The sequence below is a fragment of the Aulonocara stuartgranti genome (genome assembly GCF_965226115.1).
Source record: "Aulonocara stuartgranti genome assembly, chromosome: 11".
NCBI classification, from domain to species: Eukaryota; Metazoa; Chordata; class Actinopteri; order Cichliformes; family Cichlidae; genus Aulonocara; species Aulonocara stuartgranti.
This window is the reverse complement of record NC_138947.1, coordinates 30,798,916-30,819,607: the sequence shown is the minus strand read 5'-3', so window position 1 is coordinate 30,819,607 and position 20,692 is coordinate 30,798,916. Positions and strand designations below refer to the sequence as shown.

The 20,692-nt window shown below is 40.2% G+C and overlaps 1 protein-coding gene across 7 annotated transcripts in view; it reads right to left on the bottom strand.

Moving 5' to 3' along the window:
- Positions 1 to 20,692, bottom strand: part of oxr1a (oxidation resistance 1a) — a 198,358-nt gene that overhangs the window by 111,966 nt on the left and 65,700 nt on the right. Inside the window, exon 1 of one of the 7 annotated variants that reach the window (XM_082551230.1) lies at positions 13,582 to 13,634. The exons of the other annotated variants lie outside the window; for them this stretch is intronic. Within the exon in view, the coding sequence (XP_082407356.1) occupies positions 13,582 to 13,607 (26 nt within the window). The 5' untranslated portion in view covers positions 13,608 to 13,634. Of the gene's footprint in view, positions 1 to 13,581; positions 13,635 to 20,692 lie in introns of those variants that run through there. 7 annotated transcript variants of the gene reach the window in all.

Below are 20,692 nucleotides of genomic sequence, written 5' to 3'. Positions count from 1 at the left end.
AGACTGAGTGTAAATTTAAGTCAATCTTGAAGTTGGTGTAAGGCGGAGGTCCCCAACCCCGGGGCCACGGACCGAGTTGTTTGGTACCGGGCCGCGAGAGTTGAGGTCCGGGTGTGAAATTTATCATTTTCAGGGTTTTTATCGTTAACTCGGTTTCCCTGGGTCTTTTCCCGTGCTGTAGTTATGTGTCTTATTTTGAAAGAAATATTTACACGTTACCATAGCGATCAGAGAGCATTAAAGGGGCAGAGAGGAGGATGTTACTCTCAATATTGTTGGTGCATTTCAGGAGGACGCTGGTAATAAAGTTACACAATTACACAGTGAATTCGCGTTTATTATTATATTTACAAAATACCACAGTTTTTGTCTTGGTCGTATCATTTTATTTTGTTGTCTTTATCTGCGACACCTTAAAGGCCAGTCCGTGAAAACATTGTCTGACATTAAACCGGTCTGTGGCGCAAAAAGGTTGGGGACCGCTGGTGTAAGGCGATGTAAAATTGGCATACTGTCTACAGTGATGCTGGTGTTTCAACAGTTTCCAGTTCATGGCAAGCTTAGGCGGGGGTGGTTCCTGCCTCATTCCTTAACATCCAAACTAATTTCCTGTCATCTGAGGGTGACAGTTTGGGTCATCTGCAACATTTAGGCAAAGGGGTGACACATCCAAATAACTTGCAATTACGTACAGCTATTTGAACTGATAGTGTTGGACCTGGAATGGACCTCAACCCTATTGTAGAATTTTGGGCTATGCTGGGTCTGTACCAGGAAACCCAATTTAAATGAACTCCACAAATTCTGCCAAAAAGAGTTGTCAAATATCCAACCAGAATTAAACCAGAAGGCTGTTGATGGCTATCAAAAGCACGTGATAAAGATGCTACTTGCTAACTGATATTTTACCAAAAACTAATGGAGAATATGTATTTTTACATATATTGTATTGTAACTTTGAGCCTCTTTGTTTCATTTTTATCCTGTCGATTAAAGAAAATCCAAAATAAATTCAAACTCGGTCCTTGTTAGATCAAGTTATCATCGAAAAGTCATTCCATAAAAAGTCAACCAAACCTACAATAAAGTTTCCACCTGACATTCTAAGAATCTGCAAAGAAAAAATTGAGGTCATTTTGAATTTCAGGAGAAAAAAAAAGGTGGGACAGAGCTATGTTTACCACTGTGTAGCATCCCCTCTTATTTTAACAGACTGGCTGCTGGACTTTCAAAAGGGGATTCAAGTTGTTAAACAGTCCTGGCTTTTCCCTGCTGTAGTTTTGCTGAAAGCTCTAGATTACAGGCATTTGTAGCTGAACGGATCACATGGGTGTGGACCAAGCTGCTATTTTCAGGGCGTCACATGAGCTTGTTTTCCTTCCTGCTTTATTGTATATGAAAAAGTTGTCACTCTTGGTACAACAACATGACACTCTTCTGCCCTTGTTATTAATTTAAATGATTTAACACAACTGTTAGATTTTAATTGTCCACAAGAAGTTTGATGTATGGAGTCAGGACATCTTCACCTAGCTACACCTAACTGAGCATTAAAAAGCTTTAAAGTAAAAACTGCAATGTGTCATTTTTCTAATGCTAGCAAAAGCCTGGAGAGCTTTTGGTTTTATTCATCAGTTCAGAGTTTTCTCTTTAGTGTCGAATCTGCTCTTATTTGTTGTTACTAATTAGTCTGGTTGCTATCAGAAAAGCGGAGTGGGCAGAGGGTTTGGTGATATAAGGTGGACTAGTGGGAGGGGAGTAGTTCAAAAGTTTAAAAAAATAAGACAAAATATTTTTTCCTTCTTTCTTTTCTCCTTTGTTTGGGTCTGAGAGAGAGATAAACAAAGCTGTCGGTGATACAAACATCCCATCTGACACAGAGCAGAGGCTGCTGTGAAACCATGCTCATTTGTTGAAGCGCAACCCTTTGATTGGCTGCCTGCTCTAATTAGAACAAAAAACATATGCTAGACTCCAGCCGTCTCATTAACACCATGTCCTTGAAACAACACCGAGTGGCCCTGCTGTCTGACTGTGGACAGATTCAAGCTCTACGCATGAAGGGCACTACATGTTGTAACTGGTATAAGTGGCCTTGAAAGGCCTAAGCCTTTCTTTTCCTATGGTGAGCATGAAGATGCCCATTTCTGTGGCAGTACCGTCACATGCTGGCCCAAAATTATTTGGACTTGGGTTTTCATATGAGCAAATACTAGTGCTTATCCTTGCTTAATTGCATTTGAGATGCTTGTGTGAAGCGTTTGATTGAGCAGGGTTTTAAGAAGACCTTTAGTTGGAGAGAATATTATAGGTACTTTGGGCTGCTCCCTTTTCCCCCCCAAGGGGTCACCACAGTGGGTGAGTGGATCCACATATTTGATTTTCCCCCAGTTACTTCCCTGCCAAGCTTTGGAATGGCGCTAGAAGTACATTTGCTTGCGACCCCCAAAGCTGGCCTTCTCTTTCACATGTCAGACAAACACGATGCACATACATAAGATCAAATATGAGCTTGTTCCACTGTGGGCTTATAGAACTGGGATGTCAAACTCATTTTACATGGTGGAAATTTCCCCTCCTGTCAGTGTAAAGATGTTTAACTACACATTCAATCAACGACATATATAATGTAAGATAAAGAAGTGCAATTTTAACAGTACATCTCGGTGTTTCTACATGATATAGAAATCCTGCTAGAGTAAATGAACAAAATTTGTCAACGTGGCTCTTTTTACTTAAACTGAAAAGAAAGAAATGCGTAAAATGACAGAAAAAAAACTGTGTTGCTCATTGCCCACACTGTGCTATCATTATAAAACAAAAAGTTCCCTTTAATTTACAGAAAATGTCCTTTTTTATGGACATGCTGTAAAAAACAAAAACAACCCCAAACAACATTTCTAAAGTACATCGAGAAAAAACAGGAACTTTTCTGTCATTGAAATATTTATTACTTATTTACTTATATTTACTTATGGCGTAAATGGCCATGGCAGAGGTCGTCTTTAGCAGGAAAAGCTGTGGAACTTATGAAAATACAGTTTATACAGGTTTATTCCTTTCTACAGTTTCCAGAACTATCCATTGGGTTGAATTGGAGTCTTTGCTGAGCTGATTGGATCCGCATTAAAATTGTCCCTGTTCATAGTTACAAGCTAACATTTTCAGACACAGAATTTGAACATCCAGTAACTGAGCAACTAAAGATTACAGTGTTGAGAAAACTGAAAACACAAGCTTTAAAATTGGTTCAAATTAAAATTCTGTCAGGTCTGACAGGCATCAGCAGCTGTGCTGCCACATTTTGATAGCAACTGTAAAGACAACGTGTTCTGAATTCCCTACAGTTCACACCTGTGATTGCCTTCATCTCCATAGCAACAGCATATAGAACGAAATATGATTTCTCTGAATTAAAACTGGTGACCACAACACAAAACACAGGCTTCTGTGTTCAGTAACATTGAAAAGATTGGCAGTCCGTCACGGTGCAGTTCTAATAAACCATGCTCCTGGAGGAGTGACAGGCTACATAAAGGTTATATTTTTTATTCTTGTTTTTGTATCTCAGTACAGTCGTCTCCTCTGTGTATCTGTGCTAAATTCTATGAGTTGCAAAAAAAATTGACTTCATTGTATTTTCTCACTTGCACATCTGTTCATTGTTTGATGGCAAGCGCTGACTGGAGGCACCGTCATCTGTTAGCACTGGTGTCACTGGCACCAGCTGATCAGGTTACACGTCCTAGATAGTCCGAAGCTGGAGGCGTACTTTGGTTTGAGGTCACTCTGGTCAAGCCTGACTTGTAAAGAACTGCAAATGTGTATACCTGGAAGGATAAATCTCCTCCTTCCAGTCCACAGTTTTATTTCTTGAATCAACTCTTCCTTTTCTCATCTTTTCCCACGCTCTTCTTGTCAGTCATTATCCTCCCTCTTTCTGCCCTCTATTCAGTTGGCAGTCTGGTCAGCTCAAGCTGGTCAACCTGATGTCGTTCTGTAGCAGGCGCCATTGGCAGAGCTTGGCACATTGTGCGGTCTGCTGAAATTCACCGAGCACACTCACATAAGTGGAAATGGGAAGGGCCTCTCATACTCACAAGTGCACACAAATCCACCAGCACACTTGACATAAAATACTGTTGGATAGGACAAATCCGGTCGACAAGTTAGGAAAACATCAGTGGCTTGGCAAGTGGTTGACCTTTCAATAAGTGCAGATATAAGGAGGATAAGAAGTGTCAGATCAGGCCGAATCTAGAAGATAAGAGTGTGTGCCGTATTGCTCGGAGAACGAACAGCTCCTAAATGGAGAGTGACAGTTGAGATGGACATAGCAAATGAAGACAGAGCCTCAAGGATGTCTATGTGCGGCTGTCAATCACATCAGACTCTCACACCAAATCATTATTACACAGAAGCTATAAACTGGTGCTCTGACGTGAGATGTAAGTACAAAAAATACCTTCCAGTCAAAGTAAAACAACTTTCATTAATGAGAGTCTTCACATTTATATCAATCTTCTGCATCTAATTTTCTAATTTGCCAGGATTGCATTTAATTGCTGTCTTATGAGAAATCTCCTTTAATTGGTAGTAAAGCACACACATCCAACGGATCCGCTTCTTGTTTTCTCCATCACGATGTGGAGTTACACAAGGACAGATAAACAGTTCATTTGGTGTGAAAAATGTTATCACTTATCTTTGCAGCAATAAATTGTGGTCACATCTCATCCAAACATAAAAAAGCTCTTCCAGGCAATCTAGCAATAAACCTCACATTTGTGTGAACAGCAAATCAGGTTTAAAATTTCAAAGTCAATCAAAGCCCATGGAAGGTGGTGCTAAAAATAGGTTTTTCACTCTAATCTACATGGCAACTAGCCTAAACACAATGGAGGTATACTACAATGACTTTACCACTGAAAAGACACTGTTAATGACTGCATTACAACCTGCAGTAAAACGAAGGGCTTTATGCAACTGTTTTTTCCCAAGAGTGGTGCCAAGGACTTCTGGCCTTACTGTGGCAATAATAGCAAATGTTAGTTAATAGTAGTAAATGTTACACAAGGACAAGTAGGCTAATAATTATTCAGACATGTCCTAGAAATTAATCAGGATAGAACGTTAACTTCACAAAGCAAAAACAAAACAAAACAAAATGTTAAAAATATTGCAGCTCATTTTTTAATAATTAAATTTTTGTGTGCGTGCTAGCAAGCTAGCAAAACACACTGGTGTCCTTGCTATTACAAATTCAAACTGCTTCTCGGTGCAGATATGTCTACACCACAGTAGTGTTTTTTATTCTCGTTGGAAGTGTTGGCAAGTCAAAAGCCAAAAAATAACATGGTGCACAGTCTTATGTCAAAAAAAGAGAAAAGAAAATAAAGGCAAGATTTAAAAAAAACAAAACAAAAACAAAACACCGTTGACATTGCGAGACAAAATCTCTGTTCCTTGTCTACATGTAAAAGCTAAAACAGAGTTTTGTTTTTAAAAAATCTTCACCTGGGAAGGTGTTTTCCTAAAGCTTTGTTCTCGATGATCTAAAACTACATTTACATGTGGACGAAAACACAAAGAAAAGCGTTCCCCAAGCTAGCTTAGCTAGAATGCTACTTTCTGCTACTCCCTTTTTCAGTATGGGTCACCACAGCATGTAGCACCACATGTTTGATCTGGGAGATTTTACATCATATACCCTTTCTGGCACAACTCCAAAGGTATTTTTGTCTCCCAGTGGGATGAAACCGGGGCTCTTTTCACAAATGCATAAACCACTAGACTATGGAAACACTGACTAGCTTAGCTTAAAAAATAACAAAAGACAAACAGCTGTCCTGAGTCTTTCTAAACTAAAATACCTCTAATTCTGGTTTAAGACTGCACTGTTCTTACAATGTCTAACAAGTTTGTTAACTTAGACTATTAGAGTCATAACTGCCACCAACTTGGTTTCAGACACAGTACAGACTACATCTCAATCATCAGGACTTTATATTTGCTATAATCAAGAATTTAAACCAAAAAATATATGTTTATGTTTGATTGTTAAAAAAATTAAATTACTAGAGCACATGACTAAATCTGAGTGACCAACAGTAACTTACAGTATTGTGCTAGGGTAGGACAAGTAAGAGAAGAAGCTTAATTCTCCCATCAGGCATCACTTAGTGAACAGCCTGCCTTACCGCTACAGCAGCCAACTAGCGTCACGCAGGCAGCTACACTTGACATTCCCAGCACAGCTCAAACGGGACATCTGTTAGCTTCATGCAGCAAGGCGTCCATGAAATACTTCCTTCATTTATAGGTATCATTGAAGAACTGCCCAGCTGCTTCGGTATTAATTAGCAGTGCAAACTGGTGAAACTCAACATAAAGTTAATATGCTGCGAGAAAGCAAATTTTGCAACACAGCTTATCCAGTTAAGAGCAGACAGTGTGCTCACTCTGAGTAAATTCTTTATCTAGTGAGAAAAATAAACATATATGCAGATACAGGAAGATTAGATGGGAAAAAGCTATAAATCTACCTCCTATACAGAGCCACTATTTGAATTCAGCAGCGTCAAGGCTGTAAACTACATCTGGTGCTCAAGAAGTTTGAGAGCAGATAATACTGACAGGTATAACCAGTTAAACACCCTTTAATCTATTCCTTCTGAGAAATGATGAAATTGCTCCCACAATTGCTCCCACTATCCTCCAGCGACCTTGCTGTCTCTCCTGTTGGTAAAAGGTAAAAGGTTTGCAATTGATGGGTGAACTTTAAACTGAAGATGTCATTCCATCAAAGACCACTGTCGCCACGGTGGACAGGCCTCTTGAGAAGACAGACAAATCATTCACATGAAAACGTTGCTATTTTAAAAAGGCACAATTGCTCAAAATGACAGTATTTGATGGAATGGCAGAAAGAAAAAGGTCTCGCTGAAGCAACCACTCCCTCTCCTTTGTCCGCTAACGGCTTTCCACATCGCTTAACTGAAATCTCAAGCCAGAGTGAAAATGAGAGAAATTTACCTTTACTGCGAACAAACATCGCTGCGACATCTATCCATTTATGAGACTCTTCAAAAACAAAGTATTGTCGACAAAAATGCATCTGAACATATCGACGAGCACAGATGCGCAACCACTTTGGTAGTAAAATGAAATGGAGCACAGATGAATGTACCCAAGGAAAACTCAGAACTGTTCTCACTTATCAAATTCCATCAGAAACACCTAAAAACTAGGATTTATCATCCCTAGTGCCTCACAAAATTCAGCTGTAGGGATTCATTATCTACTCGACTACCCTCACTAACACCAATCCATCAACCGAGTATCCATAACTACTGTGTGTTTTTATCCATTTTTAATGTGACATTAAAAAAAACAATGTAAATGTCACACAAAGTCTTTAATTAAAAGAAAAGAGGCTATTTTAGAGTAACTGGATAAGGAGAAAAGGTACAAGTAACTGTGATTAAAGATGAACAAACATCAGCTCAATATTCACAGTTGACAGAACAACCTTAACTTATCTCTCGGTCTGGAACTACACAACCTTTGTTAATCTTCATTAGCAGTGAAACTGTGTTCAGTGGTCATAAAACCGTTTAAAGGTAAATAAAGTGAAAACATACAGCACATTCTACAGCAGGGTCAAGAGATATAGAGATGAGGACAATATAATTACCCTCCCCTCAAGGTGGAAGGAATCATGAAACAGTCAGCAGCACAAGTGGATCTGGGTCATTGCTTTGTCTTCTAACACGACAACAAAACTGAAATAAATATCAGACTTCAGTTGATAATGTATTTGTTATTTTGTTATTTCATCCATCTACTACTTGTTTCTCATACGGTACCAGGATTAGAATACGGATTAGGTCTATTTTGGAGAATGGGTCAAGGTTACCCATGCAGTTTATGGATTATGTCACCAGTTGGAGGTTTGCATTTAAATGCGTATGTGCAACAGGGGCCCTCTAGCTGCTGAGCCACCATTTCAGAGGTTATTGCCCTGCAAACGCTGTCAAAAGGCACGGTGATGCACAACTCTGAGTCCCCCGTGACTCGAGTCTTTCTCATTCACTGGTCGCAGCAGGACTAAGTAAATGTGAAATGCTGCATCTACAGCATGACTTCTGCCTTTTTAAAACCCCCACAAACATAAAGAAAGGAGTAAGCCTGCGGCCCGTCTTTGCTTTGTCCTTGTCACATCGAGTCTCTCTGTTTCCTTCCCTCTCCCCCGTACCCCATGCCAGAATCATCGCCAAGCCAGCGCCACTCTGCCCCAGCAGGGTGTTTTAAGATGCAGGGAGCCGAGCACGATGCGATGGAGCAACAACTTTTCTCCGCTCTCTCAATTTTTTTCCTCACTCCTCCACCCCCAGAGCATCTTCTGCACCACTGCTCTGCCACCACTAATTCATCAGCGCAAATCTCCTGCAAATTTCCTATACAAACAAGTGCGTCTTTGGCTTCAGCTCCCCGGCACATGCTCGCCCACAAAGGTCACACAAGCGCAGACCTCCCCAGAAACAACACATACCCTCCCCGAGTCGCTGTCCAACACGCTAGACGCTGCTGTATTGACATCTGCTCCATGATCTGTATAGAAACAGACAGGGTGTCTGTTTGTGTTTGACCTAATAGCTGTTGACGCGAGCGCCTGTTGCTTAATTCAACACCTTCCAAAAATGGAACTGCAGATGTGCACCAGCTTAATGATAAGTTACTAATATGTTTTTACACTCTGTTGTTCACATCTGTTTTGTTTCGCTCAGAGTCGGTGAGGCCCCTGAGGGAAAGTGCCAGTTAACACCAAAGCTCTATCAGAAAGAACAAGGTAAACAAATCTCAGGCTCTGATGTACTCAGTTCATTTACATCACTAGCTAGTAAATGGGGAAGCCACTACTGTTTATTTGTATATTACAAAAAAAAAAATAAAAAATACACAGAGGACATGAAGTATTGTGGACTTCACAAGATTTTTACCTGAGTTAGGTCTGTGGACCAAAACAAACAAGTTATGCAGACCACGCAGGTCTAACATTCATCACACCTGTCGTAAAGGACTGGACATGCTGGTGTAGCATGTGACCTCCAACCTCTGACATTTCATCTTGCTTCTCAGATGACAAACGCTCACTGTTCAGTTTACTAGATGCACCTGTTAAACTGCTCGTTAACACAAATATAAAACGAGCCAATCAAATAACAGAAACTTGATATATTTAGGCAAGTAGGACTGGTCAAGAGGACCTGCGAAAGTTCAAACCAAGCACCAGTATGGGGAAGAAAGGCGATTTAATCGTCTCTGAACGTGGAATAGCTGTTAGTACCACACGTGCTGGTCAGCGAGCAATTCTCTTAGTGAAAATGTCTTCCTGGTGTCAGAGATCAGAGTGAAATGGCCAAACCGCTTCGAGCTAACAGGAAAGGAGCAATAAAAATAATGACAACCAAAGTATGAGGAACACACTGAACCTTGAAGCTTTTGAGCTACAGCAGCACTGATCTGGTGATGATCTGGTTACAAAGGCCAAACCAAAGAAGTATACAGCATTTGTAGAGTGTGGAACAGATGTACAAACACACAAGATTTTTATTATTTTTATCATTTAGCGCTTAAAACTTCAGTTTTTGTGGCTTACATAACCCTAACAGCTGGATATTTATCACAGCTTAATGTTTTCAGACACAGAGCTGACCACACACACACACACACACACACACACACACACACACACACACACACACACACACACACACACACACACACACACACGGAGCATGCTGTTCCACAAGAGGTCAATGTTAATCACAGCTGACAGAGAACAATGCAGCTGCAACATGCATGACTTTCAAGGTGTGACTCCTTTGTACACGTACACAGAAAACATGTGACTCAGTTCTGGCTAATTCATGTATAATAATCAGCATCCAAAAATTCAGCTGAGAAAGTGCATTTGTTAGCTTCCAATCTGTGAAAGCAGCGATATATCCAAACACCACTGCATACAAATACTGATATATATATTTAACATATACTATGTGGGTGGTACGGTAGTGCAGTGGTTAGCACTGTCGCCTCTGGCAGGAGACTTTCCATGCAGAGTTTGCATGTCTCCAAATACATGCTTGTTATGTCAGGTGGTGATTCTGCTGTGTGTATTTCTTCATCTGTTTTGGTCATTTTTATTACTTGATTGTTTGAGTCACTGAACGATTTCTTGTTTTTATGCTGCATATCAACATAAAGTTCTCTAATGTTAATCTATCTGAATAAATAAAGTTTATTAATTTCAGGTGAAGCCTCATCCTCATCAACAACACTCTTCTGGAACAGAAGCAAACTTTCGGTCAAATGTCACAGAAGTAATGAGTGGGCTAATGTTGAGTGCATCTGCATGTAGCTATATATTCAACCACAGGAGTCGAGTCTTTCTCAGTTCCTGTCACAATCCATGTTCACCCTGCTGGACAGTGCGTTGAGCTCTGCCGTTTTTCTCTTGGATGTGGCATAACTTTGATTTGACATTCGCACAGTGTACACCAGGTTTCCCGCATCTTAATCTAAATCCGATACCTTTAAAGCCTGCCAGAGTATACGATTTTATGTTGCTCTCTGCTAAAAAGCATCATTTATACTTGTACATTGTATTTCATTATTTCCAGTCCAAAGAAAGTGAGTGCATGAAAAAGAAAAGGTCTACAGTTTTGATTAGCATTAGCAGATTGCTGCAGAATTTCCACGACACTGATGGCCACGTGCCATTTTCCTCTCAGAGCTGTGTATAGACAGCCTATGTGGGCCACCAGGTCCCGGCTTACAAATCCACTTTTTCTGACCAAAGTGGATTAAAGTTTCAGTGGTGAAGATTAGAAGTGTGGCCTGGAGTGATCATTTCACTTGCTCTGCCAAGATCTGTGTTAACCAAGGTATCTGTGTGTATGTGCAGATATTAACTTACTGGATTGAAGGTAGATGGAGAATTTGTCCTGAGTTAGGTTTGGATTTACACAATGCATTTCTGGGAAACTTGACCACTGGCTTCCTTACGGTTTCTCCACAGTATGTGTGGTTCAGTGCACTTCAAACATCTAGGCTGAACCACGTGTCTTTAGCCATGTCGAAAGGCAGGTATTTATACACCAGTGACCCTTTAGGACCGCTCACAAGATTTCTCCAATCTGATTAAAATTCGGATTAGAACGTCACTGTTTACATGGACCCAAGTCCACAAGTGATGCGATCATGACGTACATTTACATGCATTGAGCATTTGAACAGAAATCATTCTGACAGGCGCAGAATCGTCTAACTTCCCGGAAATACTAGAAGTTGATTTCTAATCTAAACAAATGCTGCTGGATTTCTCCTTTTATCGTCACTGTGCAACACGCCACAGATTACAGTCTCTCCCCTCTCTCATATTTATGACTTCAAGTAAAAGTTTGTGTTGGATACAGACCAGCTTTGTTTCACTCTTGCCACATCTACAACTAACTGCTGTAAAGGGGGTTGATGGATCATTTCACCCTGAACATCAGTAGAAGTGTTTACATGCACACTCGGTATGATCCGACTGCAAGAAAAATTTTAGAATCTTTCGATTGACGTGTTTGCTCGAACCATTTTTATTCCAATCGTCTTTTAATCTAGTTGCTCGTGTTCATGTAAACATGGCTACAGATAAATATGGTTACAGATAAATACGGATTGTCTTGTCACATGTCAGAGTCTGGCATATATCAGTCTGCTTGTGAACAAGTCTTCGACTGTGACTTTGGCAAAGGCAACAATGATTCATTCAGAGCATCTCAGAAACAGTAGGGCAGGGTTTAGGGGATTTACAGGAAGGTTTGAGTCACAGTGGCTCCAACATGCAAGGTGTGATGCCATATACCACAGGGGAGCAACAGGTCTTATAGAGTTCACACCTTGGTAAGTCTGAACTGCTCTGGCAGCATGCAAAAGACTAATGCCAAAATTAGGCACAGGCTTGTTTTAACTATCCCAAATGCCACATGTGAAGGTACCTGTCTCTTAAATCTGTCTCAATGAATCTCAGTGTGATTAATTAAAAGTTACATTTTTGTAAAAAGTGTCTTTTCAAAGACCTCATAAGAGGTGCCAGCTGTGCACATCAAAAATGTTCGAGGTAAGCGATTCCTGAATAAAAATGTTTGAAAGTATGATTGATAGTGTATGAATAGAAAGTAATACAAAGAGAGGAATATAAAGGGAACATTATATTTCACTGGGATAAAAAATTCAAAAGGAGCCACTTTTATGCTTAAATCATTAGAAAATGTGAACCTGATTAGACATACAATGAATATAAAGGACTTGCTACAGTTACAGTTACACTCAAAAAAATACTGTCAAAATTGTTGCTTCATGTTTTTGACAGTAATTTTTTTTACTGTTTCTCTAAGGATTCGTTTCACGTCTGATTTCATATATGTGCTGTGTATGTGGTTTACGCACTCCTTTCCGTATGACTTTGCTTCCTTTATGAAAGAATAGATGTTCCAGACTCACTCTGTGCAAAGCATCCTGGGACGTGATGTTCTGACACATTCAGGCCCGAGTTGTTGTTCAGTTTAATTCTGCATAGGTTTTTAAATCAGTCTCTGGGGTAGTTTTAAGATGCATTTATTACATTCCCTTTTGCTTAAAAAAAGTCTGTCTAATCAAAAAATTTTGAATAAAGAATTCACTGCAGTGGAAAGTATGGACCTGATTCTTCCTTTATAACTACTGTGAGGGGAAAAAAACCCCTGCAACAATCATCTGTTTCTCAATTTTATAACCACTATGATATTAAAAAGGCCTTTACTCCAATATGTCCATTATATTGCTCTCATCTGCTGGCGAGGCTGCACAGAAGCTTTACAATTATTCAGCCAGACGGCCCTGATTTTGTGCGATCGTACAATAGCAGAGAAATGAACTTGCAAATGGATGATGCCTCTGTGAAAAACTGGAGTGTAAAGTGACACACGGCTTCAGAAAGCCTGTCACTACAGCCTAATGACGACTCTACCATCTGTTGTCAAAAAATCAGGAGGGCCTATAAAGACACTGTGACCATTTCGGAAAAAAATACCTCCAGTCTGCAATATAGATATGAAATCGCAGCTTTCTATTCAAACAAATACACAAACCCCGCTTCTTTACAGACAAGCTGGCAAAACCGACTGAAAATGATTCCCAAATCATGCAAAAGGTCTAGTTTAAAGACCCGTAACTCTTGCAAAATTAAGTTTTCACCCTTGTACTTGTATACAAGAAAAAAGCCCCGCCATTCTTCTTTCTTTGACTTACTTGATTAAAGGTCTAAATACAACAAAGTGGCTTCTCCACTTTTCCTTCTCAACGTTGCATCCATTTGCAGAGCAAAATAAATGATTATCATTGTGGCTTTCTCTCATTATTTCTTTTTCTACCTTCAAAACAAACCTCGGTTTAGAGCAAACCTACGTCGTTGTTGTTTTAGACACTATTAGAGAGAGAAATTGCCTTTGGATAAAAAAGGAGAATTTAGTGAGAATAGTTGGTACATACCCAGCACGTTCTACAATGGGTTCCATTGACTCTTGTGCTGAAGAGATAATGGAATCGATCCCTCAAACTGCTTAACTTAAGCGTCTGCCTGTCATGTGACCTTGTCCTCATTAGCAGAGCGGGGCACTGTGCTAATTTATTTACGTAATATAACCTCGACAAGCATGGATGCACAGACAGAATGAGGAAGAAGAGGCCTGAGCTGGCCAAGCTGATTTGAGCCTGTTACTGTAGGCCGAGTTAAGACCTGAGGAAGGAGGTGCGCGTGTATGTTTGTGTGTGGGGGGTGGGTGGAAGGGTTGGGTGGTGGGTGGAGGGGCTACAATGACAGAGGAAAAGATTGAGATTGACAGGACAAAGGGGAAAAGGATGGGGAAGCTGTCAAGGCTAGCAAGACAAACAGAGACAGAAGGCTAGTAATGCAGAAGAAGAGGAGGAAGAGGAAGCTGGCTAGAGGTACTGTGGGGCATGGGGGTTGTTATGTGCCCTGTTTTGCCTGGTCCTCGCTGCATATCCCTCGTGGCCAGACTCCAGGGGCACGTCACTTGGTTCTGTTCCAGGTGGTAAAAGCATAAGGCCTCCTGGTGGTGGAGATGTGCCACACTCACACTCAGCCATCTGGTGATGAGTCACTCTGTCTCTGTGCTTGTTTGCTCTGACTGGGCATAAGATTGTATGCCATCAGTGTGTGTGTGTGTGTGTGTGTGTGTGTGTGTGTATATGCCTGTCCCTTTAACAAATTAGCACCCCGTTTTATTATATGATGGTAAATGGCCTGCATTTGTATAGCGCTTTTCTAGTCCCTAAGGACCCCAAAGCACTTTACACATCCAGTCATCCACCCATTCACACACACATTCACACACTGGTGATGGTAAGCTACATTGTAGCCACAGCCGCCCTGGGGCGCACTGACAGTGACACTGCTGCCGGACACTGGCGCCACCGGGCCCTCTTACCACCACCAGTAGGCAAACATGGGGTTAGTATCTTGGTATGCAGCCAGGAGGCAGCCTGGGATCGAACCACCGACCTTCTGATTAGTGGCTGACCTGCTCTGCCACCTGAGCTACAGCCATGATGTCAACTCAGAGGAGACATAATCAGTAAAAGCTGAAAGTATCTGGATGTCATCTGCAATATGAGTGAGGTCACGGAGAGATGAAGACAGAAGACATCAGTGAATGTAAAAATATAGTAAGCAAGACTGTCATTAATTAATTAATTAACAATAATAACAACAACAACAAAAAAAACCCACTGGGGACAAGTGAAATGACACTAGCAATGTAACTTAAAATGCATCTGTGCACTGCAAATGAAATGCAAAAAGTAATGGAGACGCCCCGGAGGCGATGCACACAGTAATCTCCTCAGTATTGTGCATGCCTGATGGCAGCATGCATGCTGCCTCCTAGATAGATGGAGCCAACTAACAGCTCTGTTCTTGTGTGACAGCTCCCCTCCTCCGGGCCACAGCTGACCCAAATCTATGGGGTTTTTTTTTTTTTTTTCACTCTGACACTCTGGCGCTCCGCTCTCTCCTCAAATCCCAGTATCATTTCTCACACAGTTATCATGCTGGAGAGACTGGTGTGGCACCCTTACCTTTACTGCCCCCTATCTCCCAACACGCAGCCTTACTTCACTGTACAGAAAACTGTAGCACAGATTGGAAAAAAAGCAAGCAGGATTTTTTTTCCCCACTGGAAAAATCTCACAAGATAGATTTTCTAGTAAATGTGTGTCTATATAAGAATGAATAAAGGGGGCTGAATTACCAGAACCCAGAAAATATTTTTATGCATGACAATTGTCCGAACCAAGCTATCTGTTTTTATGCTTCAGTGAATGAAGGAGATAGCAATGGCAGCAGGAAATACACTTTCCCATTCTTATGAATGCAATATCTCTCAAACGCTCTGAGGGGATGTCTTCAAATTTACTAGTGCTCAGATGTGAACGCATTAGAATTTGGCAGTCATGGTCATTATAACCTCAAAAAATAATAATAATAATAATAATTCATACACTAGAAACATGCTAAGAATTTCTAACAGGACAAGGTGATGACATTTTATATGCAAGTATGTCATTACTCTGAGATAATGTTCTGAAGAAACACCTCTTCTGGACATACTTCTGTTTAAAGATGCTCCAAAATGTTTTCAGTTGGTCAAAGTTTAGACTGCAGGCAGGTCAATTCAGCACCTGGACTCATCTATTAAAGCCATGCTGTTGTAATGGATGAAGTACGTGGTGCAGTAGCATTGTCTTAATGAAATATGAAATATCCAAGGCCTTTCTGGATGTTGTCTGGATTGAAGCACATGCTGCTCTAAAACCTGTACATATATATGCCTTTCAGTGGTGATGCTCTCTTTCCAGATGTGCAAGTTGCCAGCATCACAGGTACTAATGTACCCCCACACCATCAAAGATGAAGGCCTTTCAAATAAAGAAACAAGATGGTCCCTCTCATCTTTAGTCCGGAGGACCCAATTTTACTTAATCCAACCACAGAACAGTTTTTACCTTTGCCTCAGTCTGTTTTAAATGAAGGCAGCATTACTGGGTGGTGTTCATATATGGCTTCTTCTTTGTGTGATAGAGCTTTAACATGTGTTTGTGGATGGCACGACGAACTGTGCTCACAGACAATGATTTGTGGAAGCGTTCCTGAGCCCATGCACTGATTTCCATGACAGAAACACTCCTGTTTTTAACGCAGTGCTGCCAGAGGGACTGAAAAACACGGGCAGCCAGTATTGACCTTTAGCCACGTCCTCCGAGCTTTCTCCAGATTCTCAGAATGTTTTGGCGATATTATGTATGATATAATGTAAATAAAATAAAATAAAACTAACTTTAAAAACTCTTAAAAACACAGAAGATGAACTAAAACTATATAACTGTGAATTATCATTTTTCTACCGATAGAAGTACTGTGTAGAGTAAATTCTTGTCTAACAAATAGGGAACATTTACTAGTTACTGCGTCTGATGTAAAAAAAAGAAAAAAAAAGAAAAAAAGAAATCACATTAATGTGACCTGATTGGTGATCCTAGATCGGCGCTCCTATTGTGACACTATTTATAATTATTGGTGCCAAACAGAAGGCTGGCCTTGAGCGCGCTGTCCTGTTACATTATAACTGTAACAAGAAACAACACACATAGCATGTTATGGTCCCGGGACTTAAAACCCACAGCTTTTCAAAAAAAACAACGGTATGACACACTAGTCACAAAATGTACTGAAGAAAGAAACGTTTCAGCTCCACATTCACTATTATCATAGAAACTAAACATAACGTTTTGGCAAGACCCCCTAAATCATTTTTGCAAAAATATGTTTCATATTTAACAACTTAAAAATTGTGTTAGGCCTCTGTGAAAGTCTAATGACCTAATAAACCTGCTGTATGTTTGTTAAATACAAGTATAAAGGTGGAGCCAGCAAAAATACTGATGGGAAAACTGCTAGCTTAATTTGGTATAAAGGTAGAAAAAAATACAAATTTACCACAACAAGAACAAATTAACTTAATACTTAACATCTTATATCTTTAAAAGTAGCATGTATTAGTTGTGTGCCTCTCCAAACCACTCAAGTTGCAGATTCTATTAGATTCTATTAGATTATAATCTATCCTGACCATAGACGTATGGTCAGGATACGTATATAATGTATATAAAACGATGAAGGAGCCATTGTAACATCATTGTAATCCACTAAATTGTGGATTTCTTATTTTAAAGCCTCGGTGTTAGTGTCCTGGTCACCACAAAATTTATTTTTGGAACCCAGAGGGAGGCACTGTTAGCTATGGCTAGCACATCTGGTTAGCAAGCTGCATCCACAAAGCATACAGGTGCACAGCACAGAAGTACAGACCTGCTAATTAATGCTTAAAGGCTAAAGAAACACTCAAATTTACCCTCAAAACTACAACACGGACTACATGGATGGCATTTTATGCAATTTCATTAAAATTCTTTAAAAGGTACCAACACCAAAATAAATTGAGCATTCAAATTCAGTGACTGGACTTTGCAAAGCTGAAGCCTAGTGGCTAAACAAAGGGTTGTTGTAGGGGCCCAGGCCCATCGGGAGTTGCATCCGGCCATGCTTTTTTGTGAAAACTGATCACTAAGCTTTATTTGACTACCTTGAATTCAAATGTGAATTTTACTGTTGTAATATTGTTATATATCAACCCTTTTCCCATCAGTTCGAGGCACTCAGTGAAGTTTTATATAGACATTAAAATCACACTTTCTTACAAATCACCTCAACTGTCTGTATACGGGCTGTCACTGAGTTGTTAAGAGCCACATGGCTCAGCAGTTTTTATGGCTGACTCAACCACAGGGCTGTCTGTCACTGCGAAAGTCCTGCCAGAGAGCAGAATGAATACGCTGGGGCCAGTGCTGGTTTCCATCTTTGCAAGAAATGCTTTTCACCGGAAATATTTTGGGTAATGAAAGTCCACCCAGCCCATCTGTAACCTAGACCGATTTGAGTTGGGCAGTGCATGATGATGTTTCTGAACAGAGGGTGAAGAATGGCTGAGATCTGCCTCCCTGACAGACTACAGCAGCAGAATACTTAATCTGCACACCTACATTTGAATACCTCAAGAGAGTGAGCTGTAAAGAAAGAAGCACATACTTGGGCAGATAATGGAAAAAAGGGATAATATCGGACTAATCTTACCCCACGAAACAGCAGAAAGAATTTCTTTTAGTTCCAAGTGTGGTTTGTTTATGTCTTAGTTTGATGAAACAGTTGATAACTGGTAACAAATAAGATGCCAAGTGCACGAAATAGTGGATAAAGAGGGCTTCATACCAAAACAAAAGTTCCTCTTGGAACAAACTGACTCACGCCATCGCTTTCCTCCCCACATTTTCACTGTATTTTATCCATCTACCTATGATTATATGTGAAAGCTGCAGGATGTTTCAGCCTCTCTTAGTGCATAATAGGCGAACATTACAAACAATCAAAAAGTGATGCAAGCGTGCACTAATCAAAGGAACAGATGGCTGGATTTATGGTTGAAGCATAGGTACTTTAACAGTGTCACATTTTAGAGGCAGACGGTATTGTCGCATCGTTGTAAAATCTATGCTATATATGTCATGGTAAATATAATTAGAGGTGGGAAATTAAGTATTTGGTGCAGATGTCCATAATCGGTGGTCGTAGCTAACTTCACTGAGATGGAGAAAGATTAGAAAGACAGGAGGGGAAGAAGAGAAGTTCTATATAAATGCAAGGACTGCTCAGTGGCATTTGATAGACTGGACATTTTTTCGATCTGTACATGATGTTTATTATTATTTTAATAATGAGGTTCAGTTCATTTTGCACAAAATTAGCTGGTAGAAAAGTTCTCCAGCAAGTTTTTACTTTTATACTTAGAGTACTTTTCAGAGCGTGTACTTTTTAGAAAAGAAAAAGTAAAGAAGTTGAATCTGTGTACCTTTGCCACCTTCTAATATAATAAAAGGCATCTGCACCCTAAGAGCAGTTTTGATTCTGTTTGTAATTTATTTTAAGCTGCATGCTAGCACTAAATTCCAGCATGCAACAGCATGACTAACTGCATGACACTTTCTTGGTGCTGTCCTCTGCACTCCATGCTTTGTTCATCGTGTACAGGTTGCAAACAGTGAGTTTAAAATGAAAGAAGGACTGATGCACATGTTCAAGATAAACCAGGCTTTTGCTGCTGTTTCACTAAGTCAGCTGCCTTTTTGAAAACTGGGTCCATAGTTGAGTCATCACTAAACCAGAGAAATGATCAGACAACCACTGTGTGCTACCTGAACATGCTCATACGCAGACTTTATGTCAGATATACTGAGTAATACAGGTACAGACTTATTTCCAAGATTAGCAACACTGACCAACCTAACGTTGCACTCAATTGATGTTGCGTAATCAATCTGATATTATGCTAATTGAGAGTCACAACTGCAGCAGAGCGGTGTTTTGTTAGGTGCAGAATGCACCAGAATAATGGGAAGAGAAGTATTTTCAGTTTCTCAAGACCAACCTGAAGACAAAGAGACCCACAAACAAGCAGCAGACACATGCAGGTAGGGCCTGACAGAGCATCTCAAGAGGGGAAGCACAGCATTTCTTGATGTCTCTGAGTTTTAGACTTCAGGCAATTTAGACTGCAAAGGATTTTCCTTCAATTATGAAAAACAATCCTTTAAAATGTTTTGTTTTTTAAGTTTCTTATGAGCCTCTGAGCATGTGGAACTATGTATAAAAATGCCAGAAATTCCCAGTTAATTCCAGTTAATACTTCATATGGACCTTATGGACTGTAACATCAAGCACAGATGGCAAAGATTGACCAAGCTGGGCTGAAATGCTAAAACAGTATTAAGTTAAATCTTAGGCTGTTTTTGTATAAACTTCTTAAACTTCTAAGTAAGCTTAAAACTAAGATATTACAATGCAAACTTCATGGGTATAGCTTTTATTTTAAAAGAGTGCTTAGACCCAGCAAGCAGGGTCAACTTAGGCCACCGGACCCGTCGTACAATGGAGGGACTCCTGCTGTTCATGAGTCCCACATGTTTTACATCACATGAAAAAGTGCACAAAAACTAACCCTGTGGCAAGTGACTGCTAAACCAATACATTTACATAGGGCTGCACGATTAATCGTTAGAAAATCGCGATCTCGATTCATACTTATGTGCGATCTCATTTCCAAATGACAACGATTAAAAAAAAAAAAAAGACGACGACGATTGTACCGCATTTTGATCCGGGACGTACTCTGCATGAAAACAAGCGCTCACTCTTCCTGCTCGACAAATGACAAGGGCGGAGCCTTATATCACGTGATACAGAAGCTGTGCCGTGTGATGCTAAAATTAGCAGGGAAAAAACAACGGAGCAGTGTTGCCAACTTAGCGACTTTGTCGCTATATTTAGCGAGTTTTCAGACCCTTTAGCGACTTTTTTTCTAAAAACAAAAAGTCGCTAAAAAAAAGACGTGAAAGCGCGTATGGCTTTTACTCTCAACAAGCAGCGGGTGCTGTAACGCAGTCAGTTCTTCTTTTACTCTTTTACTCTTAT